The sequence below is a fragment of the Balaenoptera ricei genome, chromosome 9 (genome assembly GCF_028023285.1).
Source record: "Balaenoptera ricei isolate mBalRic1 chromosome 9, mBalRic1.hap2, whole genome shotgun sequence".
Taxonomy (NCBI): domain Eukaryota; kingdom Metazoa; phylum Chordata; class Mammalia; order Artiodactyla; family Balaenopteridae; genus Balaenoptera; species Balaenoptera ricei.
The window spans coordinates 99594419-99618900 of record NC_082647.1 but is presented as its reverse complement, the minus strand read 5'-3'; the positions used below and the strand labels follow the sequence as shown (position 1 = coordinate 99618900).

The following is a 24482-nucleotide window of genomic DNA, read 5'->3' as shown; positions in this document are numbered from 1 at the left end:
TTGTTTAACAAAAGCAAAACTTACATCTGAGAAGTGTTTTTTTAATAATTATTTATAATATCAAAAAATGCCTTTTCAACAGCAAGAGAACAGTCCAAACCCTCTCTGGGAGGTGTTTCCTTACTATCCCAATTCTTTAGCTGTGTAGCAGCTATGCTCTGTATCACACACGTTAGCACTTACCCAGATATTCTTCTTTTAGAAAACAGCACTTATAAGGTTTTTCTGATTATTAAAGTTGTGTTTATCTTGGAATATTTGGAAAATATTGAAAAGTATAAGAAGAAAATTTAAATTACACATCCTTTCCCCATACATAGAAAACTACTATTAACATTTTGGTGAATACACTACCTGCCTTCTTTCTATGCATTTGTAAATACAGAGATAAAAGCAATATACATTACAAGATAGTGATCATACAAATATTTCCTCGTATTGGTATTCATGAATATTTATAACCAATTCTCTTCCACTGGGTACCCAAGACATTTCCAATTTTTCACTCCTGTAAGTAATAATTCATCATACAAGTCTCTGATATTTCCCTAAGAAAGGTAAATACCATTTTATTTTTCTTTTCCCTGATCAACTAAATATGTGGTAGTCTAATCTTCTCAATCTGTTATGAGCTCCTACAGGTCAAGTTATAAATATTTTAATTGACAAGCATATTTAAGGCAAAAAAAGTCTACAGTTACTATCATCAGAAAACAGTTCCAGTAATTGTACAATGTTACTTGCTCTTTAGCTGTAAATTGGAATCTGATAATAAACTTGAGATGATAAATATACTTACAACACAAAAGAGAAAAACAGGTTCACATTTATCTGTAAATGGCTGCAAAGTCACAATGCTGTCAGCTTCCGCCTGAAAAAGATTATTTCATATAATAACAAAGGACACTACACTCAAGTCATTTGATGTACTGTATTCAAAAAATGCAGAGATACTTTTTTTTATGTTTACTACAGCATTTTCTGAGTATGTTATAGCTGTTTTTAGAATCAAATTACACATTCTGGCAGTTCAGGCCCTGCATCATTTGGCTTCAACCTTACTTCTCACTGTTCATCTTTACCCAACCTGCAGCTAAACTCATCTCCTGTGGTCTGCGTTACACCACCTGCACTTTCCCCCTTGTTACCTGCTCCTGCCCTTCCTTTTCCAACCCAGCTTGAGTGTTCCTCCAAGAACTCTGCCTTGACCCTCCTGCTGCAAATCATCTCCCCTCCACATAGCACTTCACTACCCTTCTCTCCAGGCACCTATAGTTCCTTTCTATATTGTACTACCATTTTATGGACCTAGCTCATCTCTGTTTGGAGAGCTGCATGCACAGAGATACGATATTTTATACTCGCCCTCACATGTCTCCCCCCCCCCACCTTATCAGGCAGAGGGCCATGCATGAAAAGGAGCTTCCTAAATGTTTCTTGAATAAACTGGTTGTCAGATTTCAAAGTCTTTGATTTTAAAGTTTTCTCACAAATTTCAAGTTGTCCTAAATTGATTACCAACAACTATATATTAAGTAATAGTATGTTCCTGCATATTAACATAACATCCCTTGGGCCAGCTGTCAGGATACGTTATGTTGTAGGGTCTTCTACATAAGAGTTGTGTTTTGGAACCTAAGGCGATTGTTTTCAAACAGGGATTTCTAGAGGTTCCTCAACCATGGCCAAGGATGGTGAGGGTGGAACCGAGCCAAGGTCCCTCAGCCCTGTGTCAGCCAGCCAGAGGGGCTGTGTTGTAATCTTTTTTTGGCATATTGAATTCTACATCATTCTCTTTCTTTCTTTCTTTTCTTTCTCTCTCTCTCTTTCTTTTTAAAAAAGTAGGCTCTATTGTTGAAAGGAACTAATCTATAATATTAAAAGACAGTAGCCAAGATTACATTTAAAAGTAGTCTATCCATCATCATTGCAATTTTTATATTATAATAAAGTATTAACAATTAAAGCATTTGGTAATAATATTCCTTAAAAACTATAATATAAAACATTTACTGAATTTTTATATGTATAGGCACAATGTTAGGACAAGTCTTCAAGTCTTTTAAAGGAGCACATAATAGAAAAAATTTTGTACTGACCATTCAGCTTAGGGTGATTTCAATAGGTAATGAACCTCATAGGTTTCAATTTTGGACTTAAGTTTACAAGTTCAGAAAGGATCCCTTTCCCTGATAAACTGCAGGAAAAAAAGTATCCAGCAGAGGGCGCCCCTCCATTGCGCCCAACAGAGGTTTGGAGACTTAAACAAATTTTTTTCACTGTGGATGAGCTGGTCATAGCAGAAAAATAGTATCGATCTATGTGAATGTACTACAGTTGGATGTGCTCAAACAGAAGAGGAACAAAATTTTTTGTTGTTAATTTCAACAGATGGTAGCATTATGAATAGGACATATTTTGCAAAGATTTTATAGCACTTCCCAGTGGTATAGACATAGTGACGAAATGAACTGGTCTGGACATGTTGCTGTCCAGTAGAACTAGAATGTGAGTCACATATATACTTTTTTTTTTTTTTTTTTTTTTTTTTTTTTTATAAATTTATTTATTTATTTTTGGCTGTGTTGGGTCTTCGTTTCTGTGCGAGGGCTTTCTCTAGTTGCGGCAAGCGGGGGCCACTCTTCATCGCGGTGCGCGGGCCTCTCACTCTCGCGGCCTCTCTTGTTGTGGAGCACAGGCTCCAGACGCGCAGGCTCAGTAGTTGTGGCTCATGGGCCCAGCTGCTCCACGGCATGTGGGATCTTCCCAGACCAGGGCTCGAACCCGTGTCCCCTGCATTGGCAGGCAGACTCTCAACCACTGCGCCACCAGGGAAGGCCGCATATATACTTTTAAATTCTCTAGTAGCCACATTTAAGAACTAAAAAAGAAACAGGTGAAAATAATCTAATAATATACTTTACTTCATCCAGTATATCCCAAAATGATCATTTTAACATGTAATCGATGTAAGAAATTACTGAGATATTTCACATTCTTTTTCCATATGAAGGCCTCAAAATCTAGTGTGTATTTTACACTTAGAGTACATCTCAATTTGTGGGCCAAATTTTAATCATAAATAATTGGTCTCTAATTAGGTTTCATAAAGTTTACAGTAAAAGAGGTAGATTCACATATCCAAGTTGTCCCAAATAATTTTAAAAGTTTTACAATAACCGAATGGAGTATCTGTTTTTTTATATAAATTTAAATTAATTAAAATTAAAAATTCAGTTCATCAGTTATACTAGCCACAGTTCGAGTGCTCAAAAGCCATTTATGCCTAATGGTTATCATATTAGACAACAAAGCTCTAAGCAGTTGATAATCTGACATGGATAAATTGAATAATCGATACATTGGGGTCTAATGAGTTTGGCTGTAATATTTTAATCCGTTGTCACATTTGGGAGGCAAATAAGGGAGGGTAAAATTGCTACCATTTCACAATTAACTGGGTAAATGACCAGAGTCCTACCCAATGCTTTCCAGTAAAAGGCATTTACAGCCCTTATTCTGAAAACACACCACATGGTCAAGTGAAAAGAAGTATGGCAATAGACAGATAACCATTTTTATGTTTTTCTAACGTTCACAACCATGGTAAATAACCTTAGTATTATAGGAATGGGCTAAAAATTACATTCGTTCTCAGATCCAGTAGAACTAAATATAGAGTAAAACTGCTAACTAAACACTGTCCATTTTGAAGAGTTGACAGATTGTTCAAATTAAGACAGTCCTTAAAGAGACTATAAAGTAACAAGAAAATAATAGTTTAATGGAAATGAAAGCCTTACTACAGCAAAATGCAGAATTTCATCTTCGTTCAGCTCATTTTTCAATTTTCTGAATAAGGTTTGCATTGCTTTGCAAGGTCCACACCAGGCTTGGTAAACATCGATCACTAGAAGATGATAATATTTGTGAAAGAACAGAGTCAACGAGTCTAGAGTAGCAGTTTATCCCAATCTCTGGGGCAGGGGCAGGGTGAAAACACAGCAGCTTTTTATTCTGGGAAGTGGGGAGCAGTGCTCCATGTTGGGGTGCCTGGAGGTGCCCTGGATCCAACTCCGGATGGCGAACACCTGCGGAGCCCCAGTACCTGTTAGGCCTTTGTTCTGCAGCATCTCCTCCCACAGGCTTTGATTATTGATGGCCGCCTGCAAAAAGGAAGGCGCTGTCAAAAGGTCTTCAAGGGCCAGTGCACCAAGTAAAGACTTGTTGATGTGTCATGCCCACCTGTAACTGGATTTCTCGCTTTTTGCTTGCCATGTATCCACTATCACATGAAAGAGGGAAGAAAAATAGAAAACATGTAAAAGGAAATTTAAATAATGTTCTTTATTTCTTTATTCATTCAAGCCGCATCTTACGCAGTGCGGAAGTTTTCCTTCAGCAATATTGGATTATGCACTTTCCCTCTTCTGGAGAGAGAGAAGCCAGGGTCTCTGAAGAACTCTTCAGGCTGGGCACTGTGCCAAATGCTTGCAGCAGCCGTAGTATCTTTCTCTCCCAGTAATTCTGAAGCAAAATAAGACATAAAAGAAGCAGACTCACAAATATTGAGAACAAACTAGTGGTTACCAGAATAGGAGGTACAAACTATTGGGTGTATGACAGGCTCCAGGATGTATTGTATAATACGGGGAATATAGCCAATATTTTTTAATAACTGTAAATAGAAAGTAACCTTTAAAAATTGTATAAAAAATGAACATTTTTTTAAAATTTATTTTATTATTATCATTATTTTTAAGCTGGTGTTTTTTTGTTTTTTTTAAAAATTTATTTATTTATTTATTTTTGGCTGTGTTGGGTCTTCGTTTCTGTGCGAGGGCTTTCTCTAGTTGCGGCAAGCGGGGGCCACTCTTCATCGTGGTGCGCGGGCCTCTCACTATCGCGGCCTCTCTTGTTGCGGAGCACAAGCTCCAGACGCGCAGGCTCAGTAGTTGTGGCTCACGGGCCTAGTTGCTCCGCGGCATGTGGGATCTTCCCAGACCAGGGCTCGAACCCGTGTCCCCTGCATTGGCAGGCAGATTCTCAACCACTGCGCCACCAGGGAAGCCCAAAAATGAACATTTTTTTAAAAAGGTGTTCGTAAGATGAGCAACCAGTTGCGTGTTTTGCGAAACTATGGCCAGCTCATTAATGCACCCACTGTCCTTCACTCTAGAGTTCCTGGGACTGAACCGGCAATAAAGCATTAGCTTCTAAAAAAAAAAAAAGAACCGTTAGGAGTCACAGTTTCTTAGAGTTTTGTTTGTTTGCCTGCGGTATACTGGAGTGTTCTCTCTGTGTGCATACACGTTAATTGTCTATGAACGCGCTCACGGATCTTTCTTGGGTCCACGCCAAGATTTAATTTTTAGAACAAGGCCACTAGTGTGCTCTGGGCCAAGACGTAAACTTTCCGCAGTTGTTAAATCAGTGAGGCCCAAACACCCTATTCACGGGGGTCAGGGTCATTAATCTGCGGGTCTGACTGCGTGTGTGACAGCGGACACTAGTGTGAAACAAAGGAGTGACCACAAACAAGACTACATCCAGCAACGGGTGTGGGTTCCTCCTCTAGTTGCTAGATTGGGGTGTTTCAAGAACACGAACTAAAGGGGGATGTAAATCACTTCCCTTACCGAGGCCTGAGTCTCAGCGGGGTGAGTTCAGCCAAGTCCAAGTCCCTGGGGCGCCCCGCAGGACTGGGGCGGGGGGGTGAGGAGGAGGAGAGGGGGCGCCGGGCTCCCAGGCCGCCCCTGCCCCGGCTGGTCCTGCTGAAGGACCAGGCAGAGGATGGATACCAGGATGGGCCGGGAAGTGGAGGGCGCCAACGTTTCCTTCCACCCATCCGGCTGCCCGCGAGCCCTGTCCCCCGACCCGAGGACCACGACTCCAGCGCGCAGACCTGGGCAGCGGTTACAGAGCAGTTGGCCCCGAAGTTCGTCCCCTTCCTGCTGCCCCCTCCCGTCCGGGCGCCCCCAGCCTCTCCCCTCCGCCTCCAGCGTGCGCTCGCTCGCACAGATTCCGTCGTGTCTCTGCCACGGCCGCTCACCACGTACAGGATGAAACCTGTGTGCCTCGGCTTGGAGCGGAGGGCTCGCCAAGGTCCAGCCCAGCCGGTCTCTCCAAATTCTCCTGCGCCTACCTCTGCTCTTCTCTTTAAAAAAATCATTTAGAAATCAAGTTAGACTTACAAGAAAATTGCAAAAGTAGTACTCCGAGCTACCATATCCTCTCCCCTTAGCTTGGCATCTTTCATAATTATGGTATAATTATTGAAACCAGGAAGCTAACGTTGATAAAGTGTTAACTACACTATAGACCTCGTACAAATCTTTTCCGTTTTCCTAAGAATGAACTTTTCTTGGTCCGGGATTCCATCCTGAGTCCCACATTACATTTAGTTGTCCTCTCCTTGCACTTCTCCAACCTGGGACAGTTCTTCTGGACCATCTTTCTTTGTCTTGTAAAACCTTGGTGTGTGTGCGCGTCTGTGTGTGTTTTACTTCATTATGTCATTTGCAGAATTTATATCAGGAAATTTTAAAAGTAACTTTAAAAAAACATACTCTCCTTTTCATGCCGTGTAAATTCTATCATTTACGCTTACCTTAACATTTTTCAGCTTACTTTGTTTTCTCTTATTCTTAGGATACAAGTCTACCCAATGCACTGGGTCAGCTGACTGTTCTTCATGGTGATTTTTTTTTTTTTTTTTTTGGTGTTTGTGACTTTTCCTGTGAGTTAATTTTTAGCAAGGATTGCTTTTTTAAAAATTTTATTCAAGTATAGTTGATTTACAATGTTTTGTTAATTTCTGCTGTATAGCAAAGTGATTCAGTTATCATATATATATGTATCCTTTTTCATATTCTTTTCTGTTTTTAAATTTATTTTATTTATTTATTTTTGGCTGTGTTGGGTCTTTTCTGCTCCACGTGGGCTTTCTCTAGTGGCGAGCGGGGGCTACTCTTCGTTGCGGTGCGCAGGCTTCTCATTGCAGTGGCTTCTCTTGTTGCAGAGCACGGGCTCTAGGGTGCGGGCTTCAGTAGTTGCAGCACGCGGGCTCAGTAGTTGTGGCTTGCGGGCTCTAGAGCTCAGGCTCAGTAGTCGTGGTGCACAGGCTTAGTTGCTCCGCGGCATGTGGGATCTTCCCGGACCAGGGCTCGAACCCATGTCCCCTGCATCGGCAGGCAGATTCTTAACCATTGCGCCACCAGAGAAGTCTTTCATATTCTTTTCCATTATGGTTTATCACAGGATATTGAATATAGTTCCCTGAGCTATACAGCAGGACCTTGTTGTTTATCCAGTCTATATATAACAGTTTGCATCCAGCAGGGATTGCTTTTAGTATGAGCCCCTGTGACAGGACTGCAGAAGCATAGCTACACAATGATGTCCCATGTGCCTTTGCCTGGCCCATCAGTATTTAGACCACCAGACGATATGTATGTTAATTTCTCAGCTTAGATTTCCTATTTCCCTTAGCAGAAAATCCAAATCCATATCTATGACTAGCACAATTCTGGGACTTGAATTTCTCATCAGTGACTTTTTATCCACATAGAATTCCTATGGATGACAAGCACGTCACTCCTGCCACTAAACCAGTTGGAGGGCAAATGTTTATAGTTCCATTTCAGAAATGCGACAGCCCGTCTTTATTTCCAGCACTGTACAAGTAGTTGCAGCTAACTGTGAATTATGGACTCTCAACCCCGTAGTATGTGGACCTACAGGGAAGTAGATATCAGAATCCCAGCCACATCTGTTAAGGCTTGTTTTCCATTCTAATACTCCAATGAAATCTTTCTGCTCCAGTCAGCTCACGCCTATGACTTCAGTTTCCTCTTTTGCTTCTCTGTCCTAGGTATTTCTTTCCCTTCGTTTTCAGCTAAATTAAAAGTTGTTGAAATTTAAAAATTGAGTTATTTTATTCAGTATTTTATTTAGACCTAAACTGGGCATCTTTCTGCGCCAGCTCAGTCAACCATGTTGACTGGATATTAACCTGCTGATTTTTCGTCACAGCCTCCCCTGTGATTATTGCCTTCCCTATAACTTTATGATTCTTAAAAATCATAGTTTGATTTTTTGCTTAAAAAAATCAAACTTTCCTCAAGTTTTCTTTAATTTCCTGCAGCAGATAATTTTTAGAGATGGTGCTTCTGAGGCTTCCTTAGCTACTGCCTTTCCAGTGGTCTAACTTCCTTTCCCCATTGCCCCAGGATGAGTGTTTTCTCATCACCCCTCCTCAGAGGGTAATAGACAGGGTGAGTGGCTGACTTGGCCTGGGAATTACTTTGTACCCACTTTTATGGGGGTGAACTCACTAGTAATATCTATACTTGGAGTACAAGTTGTGTGTGTAGCTTCCAGTTTAATTCCCTGTTTTAAGCAAGTTTCACATGGGTCACTCTGTTCTTCTAAGGTGGCATCTTTCTCACGAACTTTTTATTTCTCTGATTTGCTGGAGAAAGACAAATACAACTCTGACTACCAACATTCCCTGCTCATGTTTGTCCTGATTCTGAGCAGCCTGGGAACACACCTCACACCATGCACTGCTCCATTCGCAGTTTGTTTTTTTTTAACATACATAACTATTTCTTGATTTTAGGCTAACAGTTAGTCACATAATTTCTGGAGCCCATTTCACAAGCTTTAGTTTTTTTTATCCCAGTTCTTCTCATAAGTTCCCCCAGAAAGCCATCTGATTAACCTCTGGGGAACCAAAGTTTTCCTTTGGGCTCATGTTGGCAGCAACACAGGTGCCAGAACTTTCCTCTTTAGGAGCCTCTTCCTCTATGCCAACTATTGGGTTGAACCTAAGAGTAAATTTACTGACAACCTAACCCTGGTGAAATAGCAGTTATCAAAAATATATACCACTCCTTCTATAACACCAGAAGGTGAAGTGTAGAGACAATACGTACCCTTGATATATATCCTTGATTGTAAGGTCCTGTTCAGAAATCCTCTTGTAGGTAATTCTGCTCATCTACTTGGTCCATTATGGGAATAAGGATCCTGTCTACAAAGGTCAGTTGAATCTCTTAACCCTATAGTTGCTTCCTGTACTCCAACCCATGTGCAGCACTTGGAAATTTTTTTTAATGAAATTTCTCGTATTAACCCAAAAAGATGTTATTGTGCAGCACCTACAGGAAGCGTTTAGTAGGTGCCACAACTGTTCATGCACCTGTTTCAAAGTCTTCACATAATGATTTTACTATTTAAGGAAAAACATCACTGCTACAAAAAGAAGCTTCAATCTATTCTCAAATGATCACAGACATTTACCAGTGTTCAAGACATGCAAGGCAATAGGTGAAATTGAGTTTTTAAACATCATTCCTACTAATTGCAAAAAGCTTGACTGTTGAGGCTTTGAAACGTAAACTTGTTGAGCTTTTGATTTGGGTCTTCCTAGTATAGACTTCAAGGACAAGTGCACTCTGAAAATGTTATTTAAAAGAAAGTATATTTATATTTGATTATAGAAGAGTGTAAGTTAGAAATGCCAAAGACCCCCTGAGAGTGTTACTCCTGAAGGATCTAGTAGTAGTTTGTTTTGCTTCTTGTATGTATTTGACATTATCTTTCAAGTTACATTCAAAGTGCTCTTTCCTGCCCTGACCTGCCTTTTTTTTTGGTCCTCGTGCAGCACTATCTATAGTATTCAGTTTTTTTCTTGGGTCATAAGTTTATCAGCACCTTACTGTTTTACTTGTAGGTTCTCTGGATCTCTGAATATACATGAAAACCCAGAGGAGAGGAACTGGGTAGCTGAATTGCTGAATTATTTTCACTTTACTTTCTTCCTCTTGTGGTTCTCTCTGGCACCTGGCCTCATCACTTGCACATAAACACTCAAAACTTAGTTGGCAAATTAGTACATTTGGAAATAGCAGGTATTCTTGACACATTTATAAACTCCTTAGTGAGGGTACACAGATCTCCTATTTTTAAATGCAAGTGATCTGGTGCAGGTAATTAGACTATAAAGAAAATAAATAGTTTAGGGATTTACTTTCAGTTCATTACTTGAGCTAGAGATAGAAACAAACTAGTCTATCTAGGAGAAATATATGCATATTTTTGTTAATTTTCCCTATCTCCTTTAGATAAAAAATTCCAGATTTTGATACCAATTTAAATGTCATCTGAATAATAATATTCTCTTTTCCCACTAAATACAAAATTAAGGTTCTGAGAATAATGAAGACACAAGACATAGAAAGAAATATCATTTAGTTTCTTCTCTGCTCTCAGTCTCTGGCACCGTGTCTTAGCATGCCAGAGGAAAGTTGATATGATAGAGGTCTGCATAGGATAATGGGGAATTAGTTAATGAGAAGGTTCATAACTCAGTCTGGAAACAAGGAAGGGGCATCATGGGATCTGGTCCGTGAGCCTTTGCAAAAGACAAATAAAAATAATTAATTACTCCCTCTGCTCTCCAAAAAGGACTGGAGGCGAGAACAGAAGGTAAGGTAGCACTGAGCATGGACCATAGAGTGAGGCTGTTGGGATGAAGGGAGGACGAGGGAGGAAGGTGACTTCAAGGTGGAGAAAACAGGCTGTGCCGAGTCACAGAGATGAAAGAGTCGGACACATAGAGAGAACTATGAATGTGATGCTCTGCCTGAAATTAAGGATCCACGTGGGGTCGTGATGAGCCTGGAAAGGGCAACTGTGACTGGAACACAGAAGGTCCCATAAGCAAGATAGTACATATGGGCTCCATGTGAAAACAATGTCAAGCTTCTCAAAGTTTAAAGTGGGAGGATTTACAATCCATGATTGACATAAAAAGTTTTCAATACTAGGAAAACCATGGTGACATCAGCCTGGCAGTTGAAGCAGATGTGGTTGGGGAGGTGGACCAGGAGGTAATAGACAGAGGACTGTTGGAGCAACCCAGGAGAGGAGGGCTAAAGACCTCAGTGAAGGCAGAGACCAGAAGTACAGTGTGAAAGAGACAGACTCGTGAAGTTATGAATGGGACTCAGGGGTGCTTCGTAGGGAGCAGGTAGGAGAAATTATAGAAATCTCCTGAGTTTCAAGTTTGGGTGAGTGAATGAATGTGAATTCATGTGAATTCATTTCACATGAATGAGGGATGTGAAAGGAGGATCAGACCTGGAGGGAAGATCATGAGTTCAGCTTTTAGGATGGCAAGATGGAAAGAGAAGACTCATTACCTCTATTGACAGGTAAATCAGGAGCAGCATTGTGATCCACAGAATTGGTGAATCCCCAGGAAACAAGTAATCGGGCAAAAGCCCTTGTGCACAATAGCGTTAGGTTTGAATAATAGCACAATCAGAATTACCCTTGCTCTGTGTGGTCAGTAATTTGTGAATAAATAAAGCTTATTACATTAAGGCTTTTTCTAGCTAATTTGTGCTCCTCTCTCTGCCCAACACACACACACTTTTCTATGAAATCCCCATAAAACAATATTAGATATGGTAGTCTTTGTGACCTTAGGCAAGTTTCTTAACCTCTCTGTAGTCTTTACTGGAGCTAATAATAGAACCTATTTAATGACTGCTGTGTGGATTCAATGATTTACAAGATATAAAATGCTTAGAGCAGTCTCCAGCTTATGGTGAACATTCAGTAACTGTTATCTTTTGTCACGCAAAGATATAACTCTAAAATATTTTGATTAGCAAACCTGTGTGGAAGTCCAATCTACCTAAAACTTGCAAAAGTAGCTTTTCACAAAAATTCCTATCTCTGTTAAGAATTGAATGGAGATGGTGGAGAAAGAATGCAGGGGAGATGGGGGGGCATGGGCAAGGGAAAAGAATTACATGACTGAAATGTTTTCAGATGATCAATGCTGATATCCTTTTACACGGATGATTCAGTGATTGATCAATAAAAGAAAGAAACAAAATTTGATTACAGCATCTATATGTAGGTCATCTTAGCACCATGATATCATCTGAGACAAATTGCTCAGCCCACAGAATAAGAAAGAAGGTCATGCATAGCTATGACATGTTGTCATATATTAAATTCCTGTGATTCTGGCCAAGATGGAATAATAGAGACCAGATTTAACATACTACCTGGAACAATAAAAAAAAACTGAAAAAATACATGTAACAATGGTTTTCAAGGCTTTGGATGGGCATCAGGTAAAGAAGGGCAGTGATCAGTGAGAGATGGGAAATAAAGGAGATGAACCCTATGACGGCTTCAGTTTACTGCCTTGTAAGTTTCTAGCTTGCCACATAGGGAGGGAGAACCCAGGTGGAACCAGGCAGAATTCCTGGGTTGAGGAGGCTGAGCTGAGAATCCAGGCAGCTAGAATTTTCAGAGCAGAGTAACAGAAAGGAGAGAGCAAAGCAGAGAGAGAACTCCAGGCATTTATATAACCATCCCTTCCTGAGTATTCAGCTGAGTACTGATCTGTCTAGGGAAGGAAGAATATAAGAGGATTAGTGGGAATTGTGCCCATTGCTCACGTAGGGTTGGAAATAGTACATGTTCCCACCAGACAGATTGAAGAATTTAATAATTTATGAGACATTAGGTATAGTACTCAAGAAGATCTTGCCTGAATAGTGTGAAATAAATAGCCCTAGATGGAATACTGCTCTGGGCCTGCCTGATAGATCTTAAAAACAACACCTTAAAGGATCAAACTGCAACCCAGAAGAAAGCTCAAGAATATTTATAAAAATACGGAAGTATCCAACATCCAACCAGGTAAAATTACAATGAATGCTAGTAGAGGGCAGGAAATAATGAAATTTACAGTGTACACAAATAAAATAAAGAACAGAGAGAATCGACAAAACTGAAAGTTGATTCTTAGAAAAGATAACAAAAATTGACTTACCTTTAGCTAGGCTGACAAAGAAAATAAGAGAGAAAACACAAATACACAAAACCAGATATGAAAGTGGGGGAATTACTACCAAGCTTACAGAAATAAAAAAGGATTTTAACAGAATACTATGAACAGTTGTTCACTAATAAATTGGATAACTTAGATGAAATGTATAAATTCCCACCAACATACAAATTACATAAAATGATTCAAGATGAAAGGGACAATCTCAACAGATCTATAAGTAAAGAAATGAAATCAGTAATCAAAAACATTGCAAGAAAGAAGAGTCCAGGATCAGATGACTTCAAAAGTGAATTCCAGCAAACATTTAGAGAAGACTTAATGCCAGTCCTTCTCAAACTCTTCCAGAAAATAGAAGAGGACTATTTCCAAACTCATTTTATGAGGACAGAATTACCCTGAAACCAAAGCTCTAAGTGAGAAGATAATGGAGGAAAAGAACTGTCAACCTAGAATTCTATACCCAGCAAAAGTGTATTTGTAAAAAAAGATGAAATAACAACTAATAAGAAGATACCAATGTGTGTATTAGAACTCCCTTTCTGTGTTCCACAACCATCATTGTCATGCTAATTCTTTTCAATTTAAAAAAATTTTTTCATATAATTATGTTTGCTTTTACTGATCCTGATCTCCAGGTTCTTTACTATGTTTTAAACAGTTCAGTTCTCTTTTATGAGGTTTTTCAATACAACCTTCATTTCTGAAATTTTTCTGTTGCTTATTCCTTGAAATGTGCCAGCTTATATTTTATCATCTTTGTTTTTTTTTTTAAATCACATCTTACTACCAAGTTTGATCTCTGCTTTTTGCTTCTGTTTTAGGAGCAATGACCTCATTAAGGAATATTTTTGAAAGCAGGGGTTTGTCAACATTTTTCTCCATGATTCTCTACCCTGCTGTCTGCCCAGAGAAGCTAACTTGTATGAACCACCTCAACAGTCTCCCTTGCCTTCTGGCTTCTGGTGAATTCAGCCAACAGAGAACATCCAAAACATTGGAGGGATGGAGAAGAATAAGATGGTGGTATTTATTCCACTGGTTTATTTTCTGCAGCTTTGCCTTGAGATGATTGATTTGTCAGCCTAAGGTCATAGCTTCTTTCAAAGCAGCTCACTGCATGTTACTCCTATTTCCAGCTTTTGGTCACCACTCTCCCTGTTTACCATTTTGGGCATAGGGATAGTGGCAGCACTATGGTTGCTAGCCCTGCAGTACCATTGTTTTTGGTTTCCCTGCATTGTATCCACTTCTTTATAACTAGTTCTCATCATTGAGTTATCCTTGAATTATCCTGATTTGTGTGGAGCATCATTTCCTCATGGGACCTTGACCGGATCAGCTCAGAGTAGTTGATCCAGCTGATAGCCCCTTTCTAAGACTGAAGCACTGAAGATTCTGGGTTTAGTATTAGTAAAGTAGATAGAGAGTTTATCTTTGTTGTAGTTCCTTATAAATGGAGGACTTAATAGTAACTTTTTATGCACAGAGTTTTATTGAATATCTATTTGCAATCAAGTGGCAAAATAACTGGTTGAGAGGAAAAGAAAATTATCAGTGAAATCAATTAATCAGAAGATCTATCCTTGATCTGGTTGATCTCTGAAATCTAGAGTACTCTCCATCTCAATAATTTTCACTCTGAAATATCATTGTTTATCATCATCCAGATTGAGAGACACTTGCACAAACCTCCATCTGACCAGACTTATGAGGTCACTGGTTTATTATCTGTTGTGTGAGCAGCTTCCACCCTAGGCAGAGGGCTCATGAACAGATGATTACTACTTGAGGACAGAATTCACAATTCCAGATTTCACAATATCCAGCCCCCAGTGTCTGATTCCACCCTTTTCTAGCTTCAAGAGTGGTTTGATTTGCAGGGTAGGATTAAATATATACAGTCAGATAAGACCCATTCCTTGCTCTCAAGTATCTCATGGTCTGAAGTGCGGGGAGTATAAGAGATGATTACATACAGACAAATAATTATAAGGCAGTTTGACAAAGGCAATAATAGATGGTCTGTACAAATACATTCGTCAGGTATCTGATAGTAATACCTGATATGTTGTTTTTCTGTATTATCTTGGTAGTTACATTTCGTTACATTTCATCAAGATACTTCACTAAACAAAGAGCAGTCTTATTCCTAAGAGAAAAACCTTTTGAGAGAGAATATTGTCATTGCTTGCATAGTCTTCAGGAAGAGTGGATTTCAGGTTATTTTGATCTTACATCCTTATCATTAAAAAAAATTTGTACACATCCCCATAAAGTAATATTCATAGTTTATACCCATGCATTGCTGTAGTTCCTTTATGAATATCAGCACAACATACTATATATTTTTTAAAATTATTTATTTATTTTCATTTATTTATTTATGGCTGTGCTGGGTCTTCGTTTCTGTGTGAGGGCTTTCTCTAGTTGCGGCAAGTGGGGGCCACTCTTTTTTTTTTTTTAAACATCTTTATTGAAGTATAATTGCCTTACAATAGTGTGTTAGCTTCTGCTTTATAACAAAGTGAATCAGTTATACATATACAATATGTTCCCATTTCTCTTCCCTCTTGCATCTCCCTCCCTCCCACCCTCCCCATCCCACCCCTCTAGGTGGTCACAAAGCACCGAGCTGATCTCCCTGTGCTATGCGGCTGCTTCCCACTAGCTATCTATTTTACATTTGGTAGTGTATATATGTCCATGACACTCTCTTACCCTGTCACATCTCACCCCACCCCCTCCCCATATCCTCAAGTCCATTCTCTAGTAGGTCTGTGTCTTTATTCCCGTCTTGCCACTAGGTTCTTCATGGCCTTTTTTTTTTTTTTTTCCTTAGATTCCGTATATATGTGTTAGCATACTGTATTTGTTTTTCTCTTTCTGACTTACTTCACTCTGTGTGACAGACTCTAACTCCATCCACCTCATTACAAATACCTCCATTTCATTTCTTTTGATGGCTGAGTAATATTCCATTGTATATATGTGCCACATCTTCTTTATCCATTCGTCTGTCGATGGACATTTAGGTTGCTTCCAGGTCCTGGCTATTGTAAATAGAGCTGTAATGAACATTGTGGTACATGACACTTTTTGACCTATGGTTTTCTCAGGGTATATGCCCAGTAGTGGGATTGCTGGGTCGTATGGTAGTTCTATTTGTAGTTTTTTAAGGAACCTCCATACTGTTCTCCATAGTGGCTGTATCAATTTACATTCCCACCAACAGTGCAAGAGTGTTCCCTTTCCTCCACACCCTCTCCAGCATTTATTGTTTCTAGATTTTTTGATGATGGCCATTCTGACCAGTGTGAGATGATATCTCATTGTAGTTTTGATTTGCATTTCTCTAATGATTAATGATGTTGAGCATTCTTTCATGTGTCTGTAGGCCATCTGTATATCTTCTTTGGAGAAATGTCTATTTAGGTCTTCTGCCCATTTTTGGATTGGGTTGTTCGTTTTTTTGTTATTGAGCTGCATGAGCTGCTTGTAAATCTTGGAGATTAATCCTTTGTCAGTTGCTTCATTTGCAAATATTTTCTCCCATTCTAAGGGTTGTCTTTTGGTCTTGTTTATGGTTTCCTTTGCTGTGCAAAAGCTTTTAAGTTTCATTAGGTCCCATTTGTTTATTTGTGTTCTTATTTCCATTTCTCTGGGAGCTGGGTCAAAAAGAATCTTGCTGTGATGTATGTCATAGAGTGTTCTGCCTATGTTTTCCTCTAAGAGTTTGATAGTGTCTGGCCTTACACTTAGGTCTTTAATCCATTTGGAGTTTATTTTTGTGCATGGTGTCAGGGAGTGTTCTAATTTCATACTTTTACATGTACCTGTCCAATTTTCCCAGCACCACTTATTGAAGAGGCTGTCTTTTCTCCACTGTATATGCTTGCCTCCTTTATCAAAGATAAGGTGACCATATGTGTGTGGGTTTATCTCTGGGCTTTCTATCCTGTTCCATTGATCTATATTTCTGTTTTTGTGCCAGTACCAAACTGTCTTGATTACTGAAGCTTTGTAGTATAGTCTGAAGTCAGGGAGCCTGATTCCCCCAGCTCCATTTTCGTTCTCAAGATTGCTTTGGCTATTCGGGGTCTTTTGTGTTTCCATACAAATTGTGAAATTTTTTGTTCTAGTTCTGTGAAAAATGCCAGTGGTAGTTTGATAGGGATTGCATTGAATCTGTAGATTGCTTTGGGTAGTAGAGTCATTTTCACAATGTTGATTCTTCCAATCCAGGAACATGGTATATCTCTCCATCTATTTGTATCATCTTTAATTTCTTTCATCAGTGTCTTATAATTTTCTGCATACAGGTCTTTTGTCTCCTTAGGTAGGTTTATTCCTAGATATCTTATTCTTTTTGTTGCAATGGTAAACGGGAGTGTTTTCTTAATTTCACTTTCAGATTTTTCGTCATTAGTGTATAGAAATGCAAGCGATTTCTGTGCATTAATTTTGTATCCTGCTACTTTACCAAATTCATTGATTAGCTCTAGGAGTTTTCTGGTAGCCTCTTTAGGATTCTCTATGTATAGTATCATGTCATCTGCAAATAGTGACAGCTTTACTTCTTCTTTTCCGATTTGGATTCCTTTTATTTCTTTCTCTTCTCTGATTGCTGTGGCTAACACTTCCAAAACTATGTTGAATAATAGTGGTGAGAGTGGGCAACCTTGTCTTGTTCCTGATCTTAGTGGAAATGGTTTCAGTTTTTCACCATTGAGGACAATGTTGGCTGTGGGTTTGTCATATATGGCCTTTATTATGTTGAGGAAAGTTCCCTCTATGCCTACTTTCTGCAGGGCTTTTATCATAAATGGGTGTTGAATTTTGTCGAACGCTTTCTCTGCATCTATTGAGATGATCATATGGTTTTTCTCCTTCAATTTGTTAATATGGTGTATCACATTGATTGATTTGCGTATATTGAAGAATCCTTGCATTCCTGGGATAAACCCCACTTGATCATGGTGTATGATCCTTTTAATGTGCTGTTGGATTCTGTTTGCGAGTATTTTGTTGAGGATTTTTGCATCTATGTTCATCAGTGATATTGGCCTGTAGTTTTCTTTCTTTGTGACATCTTTGTCTGGTTTTGGTATCAGGGTGATGGTGGCCTCGTAGAATGAGTTTGGGAGTGTTCCTCCCTCTGCAATATTTTGGAAGAGTTTGAGAAGGATAGGTGTTAGCTCTTCTCTAAATGTTTGATAGAATTCACCTGTGAAGCCATCTGGTCCTGGGCTTTTGTTTGTTGGAAGGTTTTTAATCACAGTTTCAATTTCAGTGCTTGTGATTGGTCTGTTCATATTTTCTATTTCTTCCTGGTTCAGTCTCGGCAGTTTGTGCATTTCTAAGAATCTGTCCATTTCTTCCAGGTTTTCCATTTTATTGGCATAGAGTTGCTTGTAGTAATCTCTCATGATCTTTTGTATTTCTGCAGTGTCAGTGGTTATTTCTCCTTTTTCATTTCTAATTCTATTGATCTGAGTCTTCTCCCTTTTTCTCTTGATGAGTCTGGCTAATGGTTTATCAATTTTGTTTATCTTCTCAAAGAACCAGCTTTTAGTTTCATTGATTTTTGCTATTGTTTCCTTCATTTCTTTTTCATTTATTTCTGACCTGATCTTTATAATTTCTTTCCTTCTGCTGGCTTTGGGGTTTTTTTGTTCTTCTTTCTCTAATTGCTTTAGGTGCAAGGTTAGGTTGTTTATTCGAGATGTTTCCTGTTTCTTGAGGTAGGCTTGTATTGCTATAAACTTCCCTCTTAGCACTGCTTTTGCTGCGTCCCATAGGTTTTGGGTCGTCGTATCTCCATTGTCATTTATTTCTAGGTATTTTTTGATTTCCCCTTTGATTTCTTCAGTAATCACTTCATTATTAAGTAATGTATTGTGTAGCCTCCATGTGTTTGTATTTTTTACAGATCTTTTCCTGTAATTGATATCTAGTCTCATAGCGTTGTGGTCGGAAAAGATACTTGATACGATTTCAATTTTCTTAAATTTACCAAGGTTTGATTTGTGACCCAAGATATGATCTATCCTGGAGAATGTTCCATGAGCACTTGAGAAAAATGTGTATTCTGTTGTTTTTGGGTGGAATGTCCTATAAATATCAATTAAGTCCATCTTGTTTAATGTATCATTTAAAGCTTGTGTTTCCTTATTTATTTTCATTTTGGATGATCTGTCCATTGGTGAAAGTGGGGTGTTAAAGTCCCCTACTATGATTGTGTTACTGTCGATTTCCCCTTTTATGGCTGTTAGTATTTGCCTTATGTATTGAGGTGCTCCTATGTTGGGTGCATAAATATTTACAATTGTTATACCTTCCTCTTGGATCGATCCCTTGATCATTATATAGTGTCCTTCTTTGTCTCTTGTAATAGTCTTTATTTTAAAGTCTATTTTGTCTGATATGAGAATTGCTACTCCAGCTTTCTTTTGATTTCCATTTGCATGGAATATTTTTTTCCATCCCCTCACTTTCAGTCTGTATGTGTCTCTAGGTCTGAAGTGGGTCTCTTGTAGACAGCATATATATGGGTCTTGTTTTTGTATCCATTCAGCCAGCCTGTGTCTTTTGGTGGGAGCATTTAATCCATTTACATTCAAGGTAATTATCAATATGTATGTTCCTATTCCCATTTTCTTAAATGTTTTGGGTTTGTTATTGTAGGTGTTTTCCTTCTCTTGTGTTTCTTGCCTAGAGAAGTTCCTTTAGCATTTGTTGTAAAGCTGGTTTGGTAGTGCTGAACTCTCTCAGCTTTTGCTTGTCTGTAAAGGTTTTAATTTCTCCATCACATTTGAATGAGATCCTTGCTGGGTAGAGTAATCTTGGTTGTAGGTTCTTCTCCTTCATCACTTTAAGTATATCCTGCCACTCCCTTCTGGCTTGCAGAGTTTCTGCTGAAAGATCAGATGTTAACCTTATGGGGATTCCCTTGTGTGTTATTTGTTTTTTTTCCCTTGCTGCCTTTAATATGTTTTCCTTATATTTAATTTTTGACAGTTTGATTAATATGTGTCTTGGCGTGTTTCTCCTTGGGTTTATCCTGTATGGGACTCTGTGCTTCCAGGACTTGATTAACTATTTCCTTTCCCATATTAGGGAAGTTTTCAACTATAATCTCTTCAAATATTTTCTCAGTCCCTTTCTTTTTCTCTTCTTCTTCTGGGACCCCTATAATTCGAATGTTGGTGCGTTTAATGCTGTCCCAGAGGTCTCTGAGACTGTCCTCAGTTCTTTTCATTCTTTTTTCTTTATCCTGCTCTGCAGTAGTTATTTCCACCATTTTATCTTCCAGGTCACTTATCCTTTCTTCTGCCTCAGTTATTCTGCTATTGATCCCATCTAGAGTATTTTTAATTTCATTTACTGTGTTTTTCATCATTGCTTGATTCCTCTTTAGTTCTTCTACGTCCTTGTTAAATGCTTCTTGCATTTTGTCTATTCTATTTCCAAGATTTTGGATCATCCTTACTATCATTATTCTGAATTCTTTTTCAGGTAGACTACCTATTTCCTCTTCATTTGTTAAGTCTAGTGTGTTTTGACCCTGCTCCTTCATCTGCTGTGTGTTTTTCTGTCGTCTCATTTTGCTTACCTTACTGTGTTTGGGGTCTCCTTATCACAGGTTGCAGGTTTGTAGTTCCCGTTGTTTTTGGTATCTGTCCCCAGTGGCTAAGGTTGGTTGAGTGGGTTGTGTAGGCTTCCTGGTGGAGGGAACTAGTGCCTGAGCTCTGGTGGATGAGGCTGGATCTTGTCTTTCTGGTGGGCACGTCCACGTCTGGTGGTGTATTTTGGGGTGTCTGTGGCCTTATTATGATTTTAGGCAGCCTCTCTGCTAATGGATGAGGCTGTGTTCCTGTCTTGCTAGTTGTTTGGCATAGGGTGTTCAGCACTGTAGCTTGCTGGTCATTGAGTGATGCTGGGTCTTGATGTTGAGATGGAGATCTCTGAGAGATTTTTGCCATTTGGTATTACGTGGAGCTGGGAGGTCTCTTGTGGACCAGTGTCCTGAAGTTGGCTCTCCCACCTCCGAGGTACGGCCCTGATGCCTGGCTGAAGCACCAAGAGCCTTTCGTCCACACGGCTCAGAGTAAAAGGGAGAAAAAATAGAAAGAAAGAAAGAAAGAAAGGAAGGAAGGAAGGAAGGAAGGAAGGAAGGAAGGAGGAAGGAAGGAAGGAAGGAAGGGAGGAAGGAAAGAAAGAAAGAAAGGAAAGAAAGAAGCTATAATATAGTGAAGTAAAATAAAGCTATTGTAAAGCAAAGCTATACAGACAAAATCTCCCCCAGAAGCATATACATATACACTCACAAAAAAAAAGGAAAAGGGGAAAAATTAATATATCCTGCTCCCAAAGTCCACCTCCTGAATTTGGGATGATTCATGGTCTATTCAGGTATTTAACAGATGCAGGCACATCAAGTTGTTTGTGGAGTTTTAATCCGCTTCTTCTGAGGCTGCTGGGACAGATTTCCCCTCCTCTTCTCTGTTCGCACAGCTCCTGGGGATCAGCTTTGGATTTGGCCCCGCCTCTGCGTGTAGGTCGCCTGAGGGCGTCTGTTCCCCGCCCAGACAGGACGGGGTTAAAGGAGCAGCTGCTTCGGGGGCTCTGGCTCACCCAGGCCGCGGGGAGGGAGGGGTACGGAGGAGGCGGGGCGAGCCTGCGGCGTCAGAGGCTGGCGTGACGTTGCAGCAGCCTGAGGCGCACAGTGCGTTCTCCCGGGGGATGTTGTCCCTGGATCACGGGACCCTGGCAGTGGCGGGCTGCACGGGCTCCCGGGAGGGGCGGTGTGGAGAGTGACCTGTGCTCGCACACAGGCTTCTTGGAGGCGGCAGCAGCAGCCCCAGCGTCTCACGCCCGTCTCTGGGGTCCGCGCTGATAGCCGCGGCTCGCGCCAGTTTCTGGAGTTCGTTTAGGCGGCGCTCTGAATCCCCTCTCCTTGCGCGCCGCGAAACAAAGAGGCAAGAAAAAGTCTCTTGCCTCTTCGGCAGCTGCAGACCTTTTCCCGGTCTCCCTCCCAGCCAGCTGTGGTGCGCTAACCCCTTCAGGCTGTGTTCACGCCGCCAACCCCAGTCCTCTCCCTGCGATCCGACCGAAGCCCGAGCCTCCGCTCCCAGCCCCGCCCGCCCCGGCGGGGGAGCAGACAAGCCTCTTGGGCTGGTGAGCGCTGCTCGGCGCCGAGCCTCCGTGCGGGAAGTGCGGGAGTCTCTCCGCTTTGCCCTCCGCACCCCTGTGGCTGCGCTCTCCTCCGTGGCTCCGAAGCTTCCCCCCTCTGCCACCCGCAGTCTCTGCCCGCGATGGGGCTCCTAGTGCGTGGAAATCTTTCCTCCTTCACAGCTCCCTCCCACTGGTGCAGGTGCCGTCCCTATTCTTTTGTCTCTGTTATTTCTTTTTTCTTTTGCCCTACCCAAGTACGGGGGGAGTTTCTTGCCTTTTGGGAGGTCTGACGTTTTCTGCCAGCGTTCAGTGGGTGTTCTGTAGGAGCAGTTCCACGTGTAGATGTATTTCTACTGTATCTGTGGGAAGGAAGGTGATCTCCGCGTCTTACTCTTCCGCCATCTTCTCGGGGCCACTCTTCATCGTGGTGCGCGGGCCTCTCACTATCGCGGCCTCTCTCGTGGCGGAGCACAGGCTCCAGACACGCAGGCTCAGCAATTGTGGCTCACAGGCCTAGTTGCTCTGCGGCATGTGGGATCTTCCCAGACCAGGGCTTGAACCCGTGTCCCCTGCATTGGCAGGCAGACTCTCAACCACTGCGCCACCAGGGAAGCCCCATACTATATTTTAATAGAAAATAAATAGAAATAAGTTTCTTCTACTGCTCTTTTTGCATTCCACTAAATTATTATTGTTCCCACTCCCACTGTGAAGACTACTGCTCAAAAGCAGATGCATTAAAAAAAAAAAAAAAAAAAAAAAAGATTGTCGGACTTCCCTGGTGGCGCAGTGGTTAAGAATCTGCCTGCTGATGCAGGGGACACGGGTTCGAGCCCTGGTCTGGGAAGATCCCACATGCCGCGGAGCAATGAAGCCCGTGCACCACAACTACTGAGCCTGCTCTCTAGAGCACGTGAGCCACAACTACTGAGCCCGTGTTCCACAACTGCTGAAGCCCGCACGCCTAGAGCCCATGCTCCACAACAAGAGAAGCCACCGCAATGAGAAGCCTGCACACCGCAATGAAGAGTAGCCCCCGCTCGCCGCAACTAGAGAAAGCCTGTGCACAGCAATGAAGACCCAACACAGCCAAAAAAGAAAAGAGAAAAAAAAAAAAGATTGTCCCCATATAACAGGTTTATGATGTTGACCTTACAGTATGGTGAACTTTAGATACTGCATCATTTCTCCCTGGTGCAGGGGGTACCATTTTTCCTCCTTTTCAAGTAATCTATTTGACTTTCTGCCTGATAGACCCAGTAGAAAATCATGTGGAAATGGAAACTCAAAAACCAATTTTAAGATACATGTACATTTGTAATTATTGGTGGATTTTTTCAGTTTTCTCCAAAATCCAGAATGAGTTGGAAGAAGTGGTAAGTCCTCTTTATGGAGCATAATTATAAGCAAAGCAAAGCATAAGGGCATATCAATGTCTGTACTTGATAAGTAGAATCTGAGTTCTGAGTTGGTTGTCTTGGTTGTTTTAATGACTTTAACTGATACCAGTGTTGATTTTAATTGTATAAAATTACTTGGTCATATAGGATGCCTTGAACCAGCTTAAGGACAGTCCCACAGTCTGAAAGGCATGGCTCTAATACAGTCTGCCATCACGCTTAAACTAAATCCAGCTGGCTTCCACTTTTTCCTGTTTCTTTTCCTGCTTCATGGATCCATGTCTGGGAAGGTAGATCTGGGACGTAACCTCGGCTTCCTGACTACCTACTATACCTTAATCAGAATCAAACCACATCAATACCCCATCAGTCCCGAAAGAATTTCCTCTAAGTCTCTTGACTATCTGAGGTAATCCTTTCCTACAAATACCACAGCCAGCGGCCATACCTTTCCTGGCTATCAGAAATTTTCAAGAAGTTGAGTATAAGTTGAATAAGTTAAGACTTCTGTAGAGTCTTTATCTTCAGGTTCTCTGGACCTTGAAGAATAATTTAGAAATAGAGGGAAAGAACATTCTACGATCAAAGCTCAGTGAGAGTAAATGCAAAGAGGAGAACAGACTGGAGAGTGCATGGGGAAAGGCAATAGCTGTGTTTAGCGGAAGTAAACATTGCAAGGAAGAAAAGGTAGGGGTTGAGTCTGGATGGTCGGGGTCAACTTGTGTAGAGTTAAGGTGATCAAACATATTCTTTGTTAATGAAGAACTGATAACAGTTCTCCGAGAAGAGGGAAACAATCAATCTTCATTACCTTTTCATGGAAAAATAATTTTGATGATGATTAAGAGCAAGAATTTGAAAAATTTTGAAGTCATGGAAGCACCCACTGAATCGAAACTATTTTATCACAATAGCGAAAAACTGATTACAAAGCAAGTAACATAGTATTTAATGGATAACACCCCCTATGAAACACAGCATATCCAGGCAACAAGCAGTAGTTAAAGCAACAAAAATTTCATTAT

The 24482-nt window shown here is 40.6% G+C and overlaps 2 protein-coding genes across 2 annotated transcripts in view; one reads left to right on the top strand and one right to left on the bottom strand.

Annotated features, from left to right (window-relative positions):
* NME8 (NME/NM23 family member 8) overlaps nt 1–4278 on the bottom strand; it is a 35076-nt gene extending 30798 nt beyond the window's left edge. Inside the window, exons 1-4 of the mRNA XM_059932539.1 lie at nt 4246–4278; nt 4109–4166; nt 3804–3910; nt 800–871 (exon numbers count right to left, since the gene is read on the bottom strand). Of these exons, the coding sequence (XP_059788522.1) occupies nt 800–871; nt 3804–3910; nt 4109–4166; nt 4246–4278 (270 nt within the window). The remainder of the gene's footprint in view (nt 1–799; nt 872–3803; nt 3911–4108; nt 4167–4245) is intronic.
* PNPLA8 (patatin like phospholipase domain containing 8) overlaps nt 1–24482 on the top strand; it is a 148704-nt gene that overhangs the window by 39022 nt on the left and 85200 nt on the right. The gene's annotated exons all lie outside the window — the stretch shown is intronic.